This window comes from Branchiostoma lanceolatum, chromosome 3, assembly GCF_035083965.1.
Source record: "Branchiostoma lanceolatum isolate klBraLanc5 chromosome 3, klBraLanc5.hap2, whole genome shotgun sequence".
In the NCBI taxonomy this organism is placed as follows: Eukaryota; Metazoa; Chordata; class Leptocardii; order Amphioxiformes; family Branchiostomatidae; genus Branchiostoma; species Branchiostoma lanceolatum.
Genome location: NC_089724.1, coordinates 5,446,175 through 5,463,315, shown reverse-complemented (window position 1 = coordinate 5,463,315; position 17,141 = coordinate 5,446,175). Strand labels below are relative to the sequence as shown.

Here is a 17,141-nt window from a genome sequence, read left to right as displayed (position 1 = left end):
TCACTACTACAACATACATTTCTATAATTCTAGAAAAAAAATTTCGTTATCTGTTCTTGTAGGAAATGACGATTTACTTCTATCTGAGCTAACATGCCTTCGAGCGGAAAAGAAGCAACCTCACATTACTAGTATATATAATTAACGCAGCACATCATTATAAGCCTTTACAGAATCTTCCAAGTAGTCTACTAAAATAGACTGGCACAAACTGCTTCTCGTGGGACCCTATTTAGTATAATGGTAGTTAGCTGGCACAAGATTAGATACGGCAACTTCTTTTACAAGTAAAAGGAGGCAATCAGTTCCGCAGCCATCTAAATGATGCGGATAACTTGTGGGTACATTTAGTTCTGTGGAGTTATAAGTGGGTTTGTACACCAAAGTCTGAAATCTTTTTAAGTGTCAAGGTGAAATGTGTGGTTGATTTGAAGCTAACTATACAGTCAGTCATCTTCAAATGAAAACTCACGTTGTTGCAACTTCATATCTTCTGCCAGGAGCCCTAAGAACGTACTAACATTTCTTTTTTTAAATGGTGTTATCGAGGCCTTTTAAAGAATGTCTTGAACACCTGGATATCTGAAGTATGTCGCATATCTAATGCAATTGGGGATTACTGAATGCTGTTTTAGTAGATCTCTTGGCTTACCCAGCGGAATAATGACAGTTGACACTTGTACGACAAGCGTTTTGATTAATGTTACAAGCAAAGACATCTGACTCGCGTTGCTCAAGCACAAGCGAGTTTGACTCTCTATATCCAAGGCTTTAGAGCGACTTGATGTGATATTGCTAGTTTTCAAGAAAGTATCTATTATTTACTGCAACAAGATGTAACCAAGGAGGTTTAAGATAGCTGATTTAACAGACATTTTCTGTCTACATTTTGACCGAAACAGCAACTTTGCTGGAGATAGAATGCAGTTTTACCAATAAGAGAATTCGTTTTTTACAATTTTGCTCGAATTTGTAGGAAAGATATAAATACCCATAACACAAGACTGAAGTAATACATTGATCAAATGCAAGTATTTTCAATTAGGCTCTTTCGACAATTTTGGATAGTCTTTTTACCAGAATTTAAAGGCACTTGATTGCATACACCTACAAGAGTATTAGGAAGAATGATGCGGTGACATGACTTCTGTTATTAATTCTTGAAGTTATGAAGTCTGTTATTAAACATTCATCCATAAATGAATATTGGAAAAAATCATAATCAATGCCAAAGACACGATTACAATCTCAGGGACATCTCGAGTGTAAATTGTGCCGCCGGTGGCCACTGATTTGAACCTGTCTGTACTGGAGGTAGAGACTGATATGGTGATGTGACCAGGGGTTGCTTAAAAATTCATCCGGCATCATTCCAGATCGATGAACTTAACTGTGGAAATTGAGAAGATGGAAGAGGCTACTCAAACACATTCCAGGGGGAAAATTCCCGCTCTGGGAATTCCCTGCTCTCACTAGCCATGCCTGGAATGATCCATCATTCCCAGTAACACACGCACGGTACACAAGTTGTTCTGCGTGTGCTACAAGAAACTTTGGTCAAATAAATTTTGGGTGAAAAAAAAGGCCAAGCATGTACCAGAATCACAACATGTTTTTTTCAAGGCATGGGGTAAAATGTTTGATTTTAAAAGTGGTTTATTGGTATAGGACACTTGATGATGATATTCAGAATAAAAAATCAAGAAACTATCTTGAAAATGTATAACACAGTACAAAACTAAATATGAGCTCTTTAGTAAGGACTCCGATGTCCTAAAGAAAAAATGTAATTTTTCTCAAATTTAGAATTTGGTTCAGAAAAAGGAGGCTGTTGCTATGATTGTGTACTGTACTGTCGGAAATGCATGTTTTAGATTGAATCCTATGGAATTTTTCTTGCTTTGAAAAAATGATTTTGTACAATAAAATGATTTTCTTACATTTCTCAACCTGTAAATGTTTGAATGTGCTTCATGCTTTGCTTGAAACCCTTTAAGAGTTTTCTAATAAGACAAACAAACACATAAGGGGTGGTCAACAAAACTTAAGGAGCTCACATGCAAATAATAAGATAGTATTACATTTAATATGTACTTATCATTACCAAATTATCACTATCATAACAAAAGGTCTGAATTTCAGAAACCTATTAGTAAGTAGATGACGGGCTGACAAAATCCCACAATATTATCTAACAATAAACACTAGTACTGGCCGTTTGGCTTTCCTCTGTATTGCTATTCCAACATTTTAAGTTCCCAATTTCGAAAGTGTTCCAGTTTGCAAATTCTTAATCATCTAATTAAACCTTGCCATTGATCAATGCAGATTTAGACCTGCTATCATATAGTCTTTGAAAATACACAATGGCCATGGCCAAATCATACCTGGTCACATTTGTTCTGAAGCGTTTTGACAACGAATGATTCAATTCGGTTCAGCCTGGGTCTTTCTTCTGAGGCACATGCCATCAATCACGTCAAGCGACACATGATAGATAGTTCTATGGAGAATTCTACACCAGCCTTGGCCAGATACCTGCTGACAATGTATGATTCCGCTTTCCACAAGCACAAATCAAGATTGTCTTTCATGACTGGAGATAAATATTTGTTTCGCTCTCGTTTTTACCTGCCTCGAGTTAGTCGTTGTTTGCAAATTCTGAACAAAAAAGAACACAACTCCTGAAGCACGAATCAAGATGGTCTTTGACTGAAGATAAACGTTTGTTTCCGTCGCGTTTTTACGTGCCTCGAGTTAGGCGTTGTTCGCAAATTGGGAGCAAACAAAAACACAACCCTATGGTTACAGCACTTGTCTAGTAGATAATAACTATTTTTTTTGCGTTCTACATTAACCATTTCTGTTAAGGACTTGAAGGTCTTGACTTACATTTCCTTGGAAGTCAAACAAGGCAGTTACCTGACAACTTAAAGAGACACTGACAAAACTTCAGTTCATTGATAGTGTTAAATTCTTGTACACTGTGCCTAGATATGTATCTGGTAGAGTTGATATCTCTGACAAAAATTCATCATTCTTTTCCGAAACCAGCATTAAAAAAGCAAGTTCCCTAAACTTCATGCTTCACCATTCATCCAAACATACATACATGAGTCAAACAAACGTCAACGTCCTGGACAACAACGGAAAATTTCTTACCTCACTCTGGATCATTTCGATCAACTTTGGCTCAATATTTTTCAGTCTCTCGTCTAGGGGTTCCCCTCCGTTCGGAGCCATCCCCGCCTGCTTGTTGGGCGCTGCTCGTCTTACCAGCTGGCCCCTGTAGAACAACGATAAAACATCCATTATTATGTAATCTTACAGATTTTCTTCTTTATATATCTAGAGGCCCCCTTTCCACTGGTTAAAGTGTGCTTTGAGCTTCCAAAATTGTATTTGCATGACAGTATGATTTTATAAATTGAATATGATCCATGATGTAAAAGTATGCTTTGAAAAAGAACAAAAAAAAATTTAAAAAAACATCCCTTTTTCAATGAAACTCGCTCAACGCTCACCACCTCGGTGAATTAGTCATTTAAGACTTGAAATTCTCACATTATATTTTGGGAGACATTTCATATTTCTAAAATTATTATGATAGATTATCAAAACAGTCTTGTTAGTGAGACATTGTTTAAAGACATCAAAGTACAAATGTAAGTAATGAAAGTGTGCACAACTGCAGTCTGATACATGTATCCTTTTTTTCCCCAAATTTTCAAGACAAATTTATAGCTTTCTTTAGTGTGACGCAGCATCATATACTGATCACCACTTGCCACAGACTTTGAGTTAAACTTACTATTTAATCTTGTTTAAACCAAAAACTTTTCTAGACTTCCGGAAACAGCGACAAGGCCGTGGGGATAGTAACTTTATCACCTGGACTGCATGAATTGTAATGTAATGGTTTCTGAGGCGTGATTTACAGCAGCGCCAAGGACAGCTCAGCAAACCCTCCACTCGCTTGGCCCGCTTGATTATACCCCATTAGGCCGCATTTGCCACGGCTTCTCCAGCGTTGGGCGCGGGATAACAAATGATTTTCGACTGCAGAATGGATGACAACGGCACTTAATGTTTCCCACCGCACTAATATTTGGGAAGTGGGTCAAACTATGGCATTAAGTGGAAATCAGCCAATCCGCCGAGAGCTTGCGACGTTCCATCCCGGGTCAGCAGTTGTCGTTACCGAACTGTCAGCATCTTCCCGTGCCTACCAAGGATTTCGCGAGTATTGCTCGCCAGGCGACTACAGGAAGCTGCACCAAGGACAGGCCATTAATCGCCGCCCTCATGATCAAGTTGTCAAAAAACAAAGACGAACCCCTAGAGTGCCGTTACGCACGGCCATCAAAACATCGCTCACCCATCATCGCTGGAATCTTCCTTGTTCAGCACAGGTGGCACAAATTTGCTAGAAGGCCCTCTGGGCCGGGCACCCAAGGATTTCTTCACGTTCCCGTACGAAGACGCGGTCGGAGTGGGCATCTTGGAGCGGCCATACTTCTTCTGGTTGTTCATTGCCTGTTTGGGGAGGAACATGAAGGAAAGTTAATGAAAACAGCACGTTAAGAGGTCAATTTTGGTACATTTTAAACCAGCAGGGGCTAAATCTGGAGCTTACTTCCAAATTTTACTAATTTGTCAGTAAAATTTTAATGCTGGAGTTTCCAACAGTGACCATTGTGAAGGCTAACACAATTTTTTCCAAAAAAACTAATTTTCTTTGTGTTTACTAAAAAAACACAACCACACCCATCAATACAGAAAATTAACAGACATTAAATTTCCATCCTGTGACCAAGCGTATGAACACAGTCAGTCCAATTGTTAAGCTATAGTGTGATGTACAGGTATCATATCAACCTAAATTGGATCTAAAACCAGTTTCCGATCTGGTGAACAGCAACTCAGATGTACTTTGACAACAACTGGTAAGAGCTGTACCATCAAATCTCCAAAAAGGAAAACAGTCACTGTGGTAACAAGGCAGTGCTTCAGTCCACATGATAGGCCAAATCTGAACGATACAAAAAACAGAAAGTTCTGCCTCAGTACCAAGGACAGCAGCCACCAGAAGAGCCAAATTTGACCTTGACTTTTGTCTTCCCAAGACCTTCTCACATACCAGATATCATCACAATCCATACATAGGTTCTTAAGTTATGCTGACCAAAATATCTTGAAAAACAGACCCCCAAAAACAATACCTCAATTTGTCATAATGCTAATAAAACTAAAACACATATGAACCATTCCCTGCCAATTAGTGTGTTTTCAGCACAAAACTTCCAGCTCTCTAACGAGAAAAAATTGTACAACCGTCGGAAGAACGGAGCTTTCTCCATTCCTTTATGAGAACTTTTCTTTTCCATACACACACCAGAGGGACTGTGAAAGAGCCAGCAAATCATATCCTTGAGGGGGCAACAGTAAATGGACTGGAGTGAATGGGCCGCCAATAAAACCGATGTTGTATAAGTGGTTTGCATGGCGAGCAAATTGCACCGAGGTTTTCCTATCAGTTCTGTAAAATCTCTATACGTCTGTATAATAATTCTGTGTAACAGAGATTTGAGTGGCAAAGAGGTAATACTAGAGCCTTGTCGTGATAATTACGTCACAATACGACAAGGAGAAAGTTCATAAAACTCTGATAAAGACAACTGCAGAAACATCGGTAAAGAAAAAAATATTTAAAAAAAAAACCTGAATGTGTATCAAGGAAAACTATAAACTTAAACTGATTTACCGACTTGACTAAACCATTAACTGTTAGTCCTCTGAAACTTAATGTAAATATAATAGTTGTGTTTACAATTATATTTAGGGTCATCAGGTAGGGACAGTGTGTTTTTTCCTTTTTTTCCAGTTTCGACCGACAACATAATACGTCTGTTTGTACCACCTTCTCTCTTGAGACATAAATGAGAACATGTTGGAAAGTATTCATCACATTTACAGACATTTTTTTTTTTTTTCCTTTGCCAGTGGTTGACGAAAAAAAGAAGGCTGGGGTTGGCAGTTTTTTTTCTAGGATCGGTCATGCAACCAGTACACAATATTTTTTCTTTACTGGTTGCCTGACCGATCCTAGAAAAAATATTGCGTTACTGTTTGACCGAAAAAAAAGGCTGGGGTTGGCAGTTTTTTTCTAGGATCGGTAATGCTGGAAATTTTTGTGCAGGCTCGATACATTCTACCGTGACGTTTCACCACAGCGGTTGTTACAGGCACTGTTTGTGGAAGCGGGCACACATGCTGCTTTCAATAGAACCACTTGAAAAATCACCTACGCAGAAGTTCAAAAAGTACTGGCCACTTCAGCGCTGCATCCCACAACTTGAGTACCCATCCGCCGAGGGAATCCAGGGACACCCTGAATTATACAAGTGATTACGCCAATAATAAAAGGCTAGCACGGTTAACCTTACTGGGCTGTCGGATGCATTATCTGGTCGCCGTTATCGGAGGCACGACGCTGGGGATAGCAACATTTTATGGACTTTATTCCCGCGGGTGATGAACACAGTGGGTCTCCCATATAGAAGTTTTAACAATAAGTGTGATGGATTCCCAGGGTGGCTGACATTTTAAATCCTACAAGAAAAGTGCAAAAGGCTTCAAGTGTTCCTTCAACACTATTGGCATGCCAATAAAAATCCGCTCCATACACTTTTTTTTCCGGGACGAGATTTGCTGGAAAAAAACCAGAACAGATCAGATCAGAAGACCATCACTTGGAGTTGTCCCTATAATACTTTGTTAAGATACTGTAAATGAATCTAAGTTTGCAGTGATTCAATTATGCAGTAGGGAGAAAATGGAGTGTCGCATCAAACCAACGCAAACTTAATTGCATTTACAGAATATATTTAAGGAAGTCGTAATTGTATTGCAAGGCGATTTTAAGCAGGAAGTTCCTTTTTTTATCTAAATTCTACTCTGCACTACAATTTCAACAGGCATGTGCAAATGCATCCAGAAGACAAACTTATTAAGTTTTTAAAATAGCGACTCAAACTCTTAAAGTTGGGTTCCTCTTTCAAGTATCACCAACCATTCTGAGGTATGCTTTTTCCTTATTTGCAACTTATAACCAACTCATTACAACAGAGAACTGTTGGTAAAATGGATACATTTTACAAGTAAAGAATGACGTTCTAATCTTTTAAATGTTTTCATTTCATAATCTTTCCAGCCAACCGAGTTTGTGCTGACCATTTCCATTATCAATATGGCAATTTTTCTAAAACTCTTCAAGTGAGAATTTATATAAGCGCATGACTTGTGGTGAGTCAGAATCCTTTTGCCTTACAAATCAACTTGCTGTTAAACCCCGGGAGAGCTTGTTTATCCCTCCCTCCCAATTAGAAGTCCTCGTGACCTGGCTTGTGTAATGGTTGTTTCTGCCGCTGGTTGCAAAGTGCAAGTCTTCCTAATTGTGTGCAGTTTCCTTGTCTGAAGCATAAGACTAAGAGTATGTGTGGGCAGCCTGGAGGCAGGATGTGGAATATATCAAAGCCATCTAATCGTGTAAGCTGCTAGTCTATTTCTGGGACACCAGGGTACAGCCAGCATAAAAAGGAACGGCAAGATTATACAGTACCCCGGTAACTGTAAGTTTTGAAATTTTTGCAGCGTTTTTTAGGTCACAGTTTTTTTCTTGCAATGACGTCTTGAAACAAAACTCTTCCATTGCATTACTATCATGGTTGTTTCCACAGCGAAGTTGAAGAAACTGCAAATTTTATAACGGTGCTGTGAATTTCAAGTGCTGCAAACTTAAAACGAATTTACAGTATTCTGGACACAACTTCGGAAAGATGCTAAAGGAATTCATTTGCATGTAACGTTCGGTCCACCACACAGAATTGCCTCAGCTTTAAGCATCTGCTGTTCCCAGACTTTCCCTCGGTTAGACAATTAACCAGTTGACAAATGTCTTTATCACTCTGTAATATTGGTAAATGTGTATTTCTACCTCTCTAAGTCTAACCCACTCTTTAAGATTTATAATTTGAAGTTGATTTTGCTGCCTCAGCTTTAAGCCTCTGCTGTTCCCAGACTTTCCCTCGGTTAGACAATTAACCAGTTGACAAATGTCTCCCCATGCAGAAGCCTCCTATCGCGGGGGAATCAAGCGACAGCCATCTCATACATAGCACATGTCAACGCCACTCTTCCTCCCTCCAATGGCAGATCCCCCTGCAGCGAACAACCCGCCCCATCTCTTCAGCTGAGTCAGACAGAATATCAGCCGCGCGGACTCGACGCGCTGTCCCCTCCGGGCACGACGGGACTCGCGAGTCCTTATCCGCAAAACTTTCCCGCTTGTCGACACGACAGGGCGGGTGATCTCGGCGTGATTAACGGAGCCAACCCGCCAATTCCTCACACAATAAAAGAGAAACTCGAGAGTCAGCGATAAATCTCGCCGGGGATCAGAGACTTGCTTTCCCAGCTTGATCTATCCCCGGTAAAAACTATATAATTCTTTTACCTGTATTTCTACTGCATCAGGATATAAAAGCTTGCATTTTACTTCTTCCCTACTACTCTGAGCCTCCCTGAGGCTAGCTTTGTCTATCACAAATCCCAAGATCCAAATGTCCTCTATACAAAACCAAGGTTCTTTTACGGATAGGGAATTGTTTGATGATTTTTTTTTTTACAATTTTATAGCCTATAAAGTATAGAAGGACATTTCAATCACACACGGGTAATATACATAAGTTGGGTTTAGTACGTTGTGAGGAAATCTAGGGAGAATGTTTGCAGGCTAAAGAACTTAAGCATGGATTATCTCATGTGTCGCAGTAAAATGCTTTTTTTGAAGTTACGCCAGACATGTTGTCTCGCAGGAGATCACTCAAAGATAATTGCTTATTTTACTTAACACTAAGATGACTTTTATAAACGCATGTAAACTTGGTATTCTCTCAATTTATACAATCATGTATGTAGAACTTACTAGAAGGGGAGGATTGACATATTAAAAGGAATGTGATTTCTGAGGTAATATGCCACAATTTAGTTGCACATGTACATGTACTGTATTCCAATCTAGAATATACAAGTTCGAATTCTATGTAAAAAATCTATGCTGGCATTTGTCCGGAATAGCATACTATTAGTATCACTGACAAATGCAATCATAGACTTTTTATGCAGACTGTAGCATATTGAGACATGTATAACTCCCTCCAGTTTCAAGCATATAAGTGAGAAATGCCAGAATAATATCATAGTTACAAGGATACTATGCACTAAAGGCTTTATTTCATGACTTTTTTTTTCTTTCATTTTCTCTAAATTCTTCTTTTAAGTTCACTTTACTTCGGATCTGAATCAGGTAATTAATTTTGAAACATCAGGCTATCATTTTGAGCAATGATGACAATATCTCATATTTCCTTGGCTGAAGCTAATGGTCTGTTAGCCAAAACATTCTTGAAAAATCATACAAATTATTCAAATTATTCAAATAATTTTTCCCCCAATACTAACAACGCAGAATTCTTTCTCATATGTCAGACCATAAACTTCTACATAGCATGTCTATTGAGCAGATTATGATTGTGGTTTGTGATATCTTTGCATCTGACAAAAACACAAATATTCAAACCTTTTTATCCTCAATCTCCTGAATTCTACTGCAACCAAATGAATGCAACATTGTGTACATGGATATATCTTGGTACGCAGAAGGTACGATGTAGGTTACAATAATTGCATTTCGATAGTTTTCAACAACTTTGACCCGTAACCATTTCAAAATCTAATATTTCCTGGGCATTTTCGGAGACCCTTTGACAAATCTCTGCGACTTTTTGGCCCGAAAATAAGATCTCATTTTAAATGATTTTTGGTTCTTTCCCTGAAAGAAGAAGAAAAAATTTCATAATAATATTGATTTGCGTGAATTTTGTTTTTTTTCATCATGGTTTGTTCCATTATATCGTAACTATTTTGCAAGAATCAAACAGACAATATCATGACTTACTCATATGATCCACCATTTCGGCTTAAGCTCACACAAGGCAAAAACAACCTAAACTATGATGAACTAGCCTGATGTCAAGAGAGACTGCAGTCTTCATACAGGTTTGTATGATGCAATGACATCGCATTGTCATCATGCAATGGAATTGGGTTCAGGGCTGAAAATTCATTTTTGGGAAAGGGTGCACTGGCGCACCTCACCTAAAAATTTATGAGCACAGAAAAGATAACCTGGGTACATTATATTAGCAAATTGAGAAGAGAGAAAACTCTTGTCCTGAGTTGCAGTCAGAGTCAAGAAGTTGTAGTAGGACCTGGACCTGATCCTCTAGACCTGGACCTGACCTGACCTGGACCTGAATTTTCTGTAGTGGTACCCACCCCTAACTACAGGTCCACAGTCATATAATTATGAAGTTGTCATTTGAATTAATTAGGTTAAAGTATGTCCTGTCTTACCAGTTGTTCCCTGGCAGTACAGAAGTTCATGGAGCCCTGGTCCTCGGTATTGCCTGACTCCTCCATGCAGTCTCTCCTGTTGGGGTCTGCCATGTTCCCACCCTGACGACCGAACAAGAAAAACTCATGTTAGGTTTTCCTTTGCAAACACACACAAATTGTATAATAGATAGTTTTGAAAAAAAAGTTTTTTCTACAATCATTTTATATACAAAATAAATCTTAATGTTGACACAAATACTGTCTACAACATACATACAATACCTCCTAAGCCAAAGTTTCCAAAAACACATCAAATAAATAGTTTGAAAAATTAGGAAGACAATTTTACTTTGCAATCATCATCTAAACAAAATAAATCTTTACGACGTAATAAATTCAGTCTACATTGGACATACAACACCTATAAAGACAAAGTTTCCAAACACACAAAAATTATCTATAGTTTTGAAAATTTAGGAAGACTATTCCATTTTATAATAATCCTACACACAAAAATTTTTATCCAAAAGTTTTAACGAATTCTGTCTACATTGTACATACATGTACAACACCTCCAAAGCCAAAGTTTGCATAAAAACACATTGTTTAACAGCCTGGTCTCCCTGTCTCCCTCCCGCTAATTACCTAATTACAGAGACGTTCATTAGTTATATTGTCAGCCCCCGGTGTATCATGTTTATTGCTCCATGTCTCATCACAGAACAGATTATACTAGATGACTCCTCTGAGGGGACTGTTCCATTACCAAATTTAAAGTAGGGGGCTGAAAGAAAGCCATTTTCCTCTTGAAATTATTGTTGAATATACAACCCATAAATGATAGGAGATTTTTGTCTTCCTCTGCTTCAAAAAAAAAGAAGTCAAACCAAAAGTATTTCTAAGGAGTCTTTTGTTACAATAATGACAATCACTGTCCATTGTCACATGTATGCCTCCTGTGTTTCCACCTACTTGCAGTTTTAGCCTTCTCGTATAAACTTGCAAATAAACTGTCTTGTTTTACTCGTGAAAAGAAGAAAGAGCATTCAACAGGCAGAGTATCGAGTACTAGTTAGATGCCTTTTCTCGAGTTGTTTCGACATGACAAACTTCCACTTTTATTCATCACTTTGATCCTTTTAACACGAAAACAACAAGAGACAAGCTGCTACGATCCACAATTACTCAATTACCTCCGTTTTTCTACCCGGTTAAGTGTACACACTGAAAGCTGTTTAGTCGTCTGATTGACGGGGAAATTGCTGTGAGGTGTGGAGACTGAACTCTAACTGAAAATCCATGCCTTTTCCTTCCTCGTTACAGAGGGCCGGCGATGGGAACTGACAATCATTTCGGTTTGAAGTAGGTTTTCTTTTGATGGTGTAACGACGGTGTAACAAGCCGGGGGTGTGAACTGATGCAGAAAATGATGTGTGTAGTGCTGCAGGTAGTTACCTTACATCAGCACCTGGGCTGCCGGCGCAGGAAAGATTAATTATCCCAAAGTCACTCCAATTACCAGCGTTTAAACTTTAATTGCCTCTCTGGAGTGTTACGTTTGTTGCCTGGAGGTACGACCATACGGCGCGAGAACTGTACCGTCATTCCGTGCGAGTACGGGTAAAACACGCGAATCCCCGGGACGTGTGAGCTTACGGGCTTGTTTTATGATGTCTGACAGGTTACCTCAAAAGGGTAAGTTTTTAAAGCCTGGTAGACTATAGTACAACAATTTAAGTGTAGTTGTCATGGTTTGGTATCATAGCTGGACAAGAGAAGGGTGGATTTCTGATTTTATCAGGGAGGCGGTAGCCAAGACGACACCCGGGCCCCCCGCGCACACACCCTGTAATCTTGTAACAATCCAATTACGACAGGTGTTTCGGGCATGCGCCTAATGAGACCGCTTCCTTTGGTCTGTGCCTCGGCCTATAAAAACTACACGTGAGAGCCAGCGGGCATTCTCTTAGTTAACTGTGGCTACCGCAGCAATTTGTTCTCAACCTCTGACGCTTTGTCGGCAGGACTCTCTCATCTCAAAGTTTTAATGGTCTGGTTAGTGTCATCTTAGAAATTTGACCATATCCAGGAGACGTGGCCATGTCACTAGTTCATCCTTCAAGTTTGGAATCTCAGATTGCTCTCTTTTACTCTGTCAAATATAATTCACAATCCAGAAATCTATTTTTTCTGTTTACAGAAGGGAAACATATTGTTTTTGCTCTTTTATTCCTCTTCTGCAAGCAATTAAGGTCAGTAAAAGTGAGATTGAGTGGTTTGAAATTGGTTGTAATAAACATACTGTTTTTGTTACATTTCTTCTTCCTCTTCCTTTCCAAACGAATAAGGTCAATGACCTGGACTAGACAGCTGTCACCATGGTTACTGGAGGTGTAACAGACACTCTACTGTGTCTGATTACATAATGTAGCAAGTGACAGGACAGAGCTGGAGGGGCTGATCACCATATATATATAAATGTGTTTGAGTAAGAAAAATAGAGCTGTAGTTTGTTAGGCTAGACCATGTAAAGGTAAAAAGTATGTATTTGCTTGCAAATGTTGCCTTTCTATTTGAATTTTTCTTTGGTGCCACAGGAGACATTCCAATTTCTTATATTGACGTAATAAATCCTCCTGATATGCAAGACCATGCCTTGAACAACACAAGTTTATGCTGACTGGCTAAAACTAGCTTTCACCACCAATCATCAAATAAAAAAAGAAGTGCATGTTTTTGGCATAGATTATTTTTTGCCACGAGGCATCATCCCTTCTCTTGAGACGATGGCAGCGCACTGGGGGTTGTTAAACATTATGTTTTTTTTAAGATTGTGATGATTAGCCTGAAGAACAAAGAGGTGTGTATCTCAGCACAAAAAAACGTTGATCATTGTACAATTTGACAATTTCGAAGCCTTGAAAGTTTTCAACTTGAACACAAATTGCTTTAAATGGCCAAACACTCCAATCATAGTGTTTCATTGACGTTCTTTTGAACAAGAGAATGATATTGAAAGTACTCATCGCATCTACATGTATAGGGCTGTGTACCTAAACAACATTCAGGTACAGGCACAGGTACAGCGGTTAAGGCAAATAAATTGGTCAAATGTCTGTAAGTCATACCATTGTTAGCATTGTCATCTTTGAATGAGGAATTATATATCACAGGGCTCGAAATACTGGGTGCATGTGCACCTGTGTGCACCCAAAGTTGGAGCTGTGCACCTAATTTTTGACTGTGGGTGCTCTGGTGCACCTAAATATTTTTGTACTCTATACATGTAGGTAACGGTTCTCTTGTACACTAGCATACAGAATATTATTGAAATGTAAGTATCAGAAAAAGCAATACTTGTTGTATTTTATTTGATGTATTGCTTGGTTGAAATTTGAAATCGGGATAGAATTACAGATTGAAGTTCTTAAGAGAGGCAGTAGCGTCAAACTTAGATTTCGCTGACATTCAACTTTATTTTATGTGGTGCACCCAAAAATTTTCTGTGCACCTAATTTTTGGGGCTGGGTGCACCAGTACACCTATTTCCAAATAAGAATTTCGAGACCTGTATCATAATGTCAAAGAAGAATTCACAAGTTCTTCATTATCAAGTGCATGGTGTTAAAATTCTCCTCTCTGGCACAGGATTTACATACCTTAGTCTAAAAAAATGGTGTCCACTAGTGTTTTAGTTTGTTCAGGTACAGGTACACTAGTCTTGATGGTTAGGTCTGGACCTACATGTATACCTATTGTAAATAACTTTCAAGGTACAGGTACAGGGTGTAGGTACAAAGCTCTAATCACATTTTGAAAGTTCTAAATCTGTATATATACTTCTACATTGGAACGATTCCAAACTCACTTGTCCAGGTGGACTCAATATACCACTATAACTTGGCCCTGAAGCAATGTATTATATTTACCAAACAGTTATTGTACAGACACCAGTTTTAACTGCAGTCCCCACTGTGCAAAAACAGAAGGCTCTCTATTACATCCCAGAGTCCCTTCTTCAATTGCTGCGTATCTCTCACGGAGACCAATTCCTCGCCCTGTAAAATGTCAGGCCTCCTTTGCCTCCTATATTTCAACGTCCACTGGGCTCAATATACCAGATGACAGTACTATAGCTATAGTGCCACTGCTTCCTCAATATCATTCTTTTTCAGTGGTAAGCTTGCAAGTACATCTGACTTTACTGTAGCCAAATCCAAAGCTTACTTAATAGGCTCTCTTTATCTTATTCAAACACAGTGATATTTATGTACTTGAATAGTGAGTGAGTGAGTGAGTGAGTGAGTGAGTGAGTGAGTGAGTGAGTGAGTGAGTGAGTGAGTGAGTGAGTGAGTGAGTGAGTGAGTGAGTGAGTGAGCTCTGTCCTGCCACTTCCTACATTACGTAATTAAACTTTCACATGGCTCCACACAGCAACATTTGCCACTATTGCAGCTACTGGCTGTCATTTCAGCTGAGCAGTTTGTCGAATTATTCCTATTGACACAAGCATTTAGAATCCAGTCTATCGTGACCACCTGTCTACTGAACATCTTGTATACTAACTGCAGACAGGTGCGCAGGTATACACAGTCCTGAGTTTGGGGTCGTATGCTAGGAGAGTTAAGTGCCTCTTGCGAGGAAAGACTAACTGCAGTCTGTGATTGCCATAAAAAAAGGCATGGCAAATTGTTGGCAATTTTTTTACACAATGAAGGGTAAATGCACTGAACATAGAATGAATATATGTTGAGATTTAAGGTAGGTTCATTACGAACGCGCCCATGTAAGACATATGTTATAACATAGAAGTCTATGGGAGGAAAAAATCATGTCTGCTGACAGGTTTGACTGTTCTTATGTACATGTAAGTCTCACCTCTCTTGGGTTATATCTGCATGAGGACGTTCCGCCATACTGGTTCCCATGGTTACCGTAGGGGGGGTAGCTCCCATAGTTGTTCTGATCACCTGCACGGTTTAAATAGAGAAGAAAGAATGTGTCAAATAAACCATTTATAGTGTCATAAAGCACACATTTCGGGATGTCCCTATAGCTCAACTGGTAGCAGCCTCACAGTTGAGCTCCTGGTTCCAATAAGTTGCAAACTAGGATACCCCAGTTCAATCCTGGGTCAGGACATCTCAGTTGGGGCTGCACCTGTCTTTCGGAAGGGATGTAAATTAGGGGTCTTGTGTTCGAGGAGGTGCCTCGAGCACGTTAAAGGGGAAGGGCTAGCAACCCCCACCCTTTAAAATATACCCTGCTATACTACAATATACTGCAGTGTACTGAAACAACAAGGAAACTTGCTGCCTTATGTGCCAATTGAACGAACAAACGAAAGCACACTTCCAATTGAGCTTTCACATATCTCCTGAAGTGTCCAGGCTCTGCTTTCTTATATGTAGGGATAGAGATTGTCAGGGAAGAGATTGCAATCTGGCAGAATCGCTGGTTCCACGGTAGAGATCGCAATCTGAGACTGTCGACAGAGATCGCCATCAGGATGCTAGAAATGTATTAGGGTAGTCTCCCATTTATACATCCTGAGTTTCGAGTCAATCTTAAGTGACATGAATCTAACTTGAAAAGTTCTGCCTGCCTCTTCCGAAATACATGAACCTTTAGATATACAGACTCTGATCAGGATTCTTACCGGTTGAATTGCCGATTGTACTGGCAGAGATCCTCAGATCAACATCTCCGTCGACAGAGACTCAGATTCCAATCTCTACCATGTACATTTTGAACCAGCAGAATCAGGAATTGCAATCTCTATTCTAACATTATATAATTGCAGTTTCCATCATAAAATACACATTTGTCAAGTTATATTTGTACTGTTTAGAAGTAGAGTCTCCACATGAGTTTATTTCCGTTTTCCTATTTCTAAACACAAAAGGCCTGAATTTCATATACACCATTAATGAAAACGTGCTTAGATGTTAAGTATCAGGGAAATTAAAAGAACGCTTTCGACAAGGAAATCGATGAGGGATGGCCCTTGGAGGAAAAGACGTGATGATTATTTCGTCGACTCTTTTGTCCACCAATCTCCGTTTTATTAATTCTCCAAGATGGAGTGGATTGCTTTACGACATGATGAACGATCTCGAGGAATGATCCTTAAAATCGGGAGCTGGACTATAGTAGGAGGCTATCAAAACGCATCATCTGCACCCCAGACCGCAGCATTTCCCCGGTGCCCAATCAGAAGTGGCCGTCTGGGCGCGCACGACGTACAACAAAGGGCCCCATCAAAGGCCCACCCTCCCTAATGATACATAAAAATAGCACAAAGCCTGTATGAAAAACATTAAAAAGAAATTAACACTGAGCGCGTCCTATTCAAACAGAACTCGACTTCCCCCAAATGGCGATTTAATGTCGTCCCCGGGGTTTAATTCGGGGCGTCGCGCCAACAGAAACAGTCCATTTCCCGTAAACATGCACATAATATCTTTAATTACGCAGGCTTGGCAAGGCTCCGTTGGGGTTAACCTATTCTACTGTCGTAAAAACAATCCTCAACGTCTTTCATCTGGGAAAGTAATTGGGAATAACCTCGACAATTTTACACCAAGATTGAGCCAAAAAAAGGCACCTTTTGTTAAACTGATGAGTGGCAAGCCAAGCTATAACTACAGTACTGTATTATAACTTAAACCTTTTCCACTGTC

General features: G+C 39.4%; 1 protein-coding gene across 5 annotated transcripts in view; it reads right to left on the bottom strand.

Moving 5' to 3' along the window:
- Positions 1-17,141, bottom strand: part of LOC136429829 (fidgetin-like protein 1) — a 119,195-nt gene that overhangs the window by 9,801 nt on the left and 92,253 nt on the right. For all 5 annotated transcript variants that reach the window (XM_066419822.1, XM_066419827.1, XM_066419825.1 and 2 more), the window contains exons 8-11: positions 15,337-15,428; positions 10,477-10,578; positions 4,379-4,536; positions 3,163-3,286 (exon numbers count right to left, since the gene is read on the bottom strand). In XM_066419822.1, the coding sequence (XP_066275919.1) occupies positions 3,163-3,286; positions 4,379-4,536; positions 10,477-10,578; positions 15,337-15,428 (476 nt within the window). The remainder of the gene's footprint in view (positions 1-3,162; positions 3,287-4,378; positions 4,537-10,476; positions 10,579-15,336; positions 15,429-17,141) is intronic.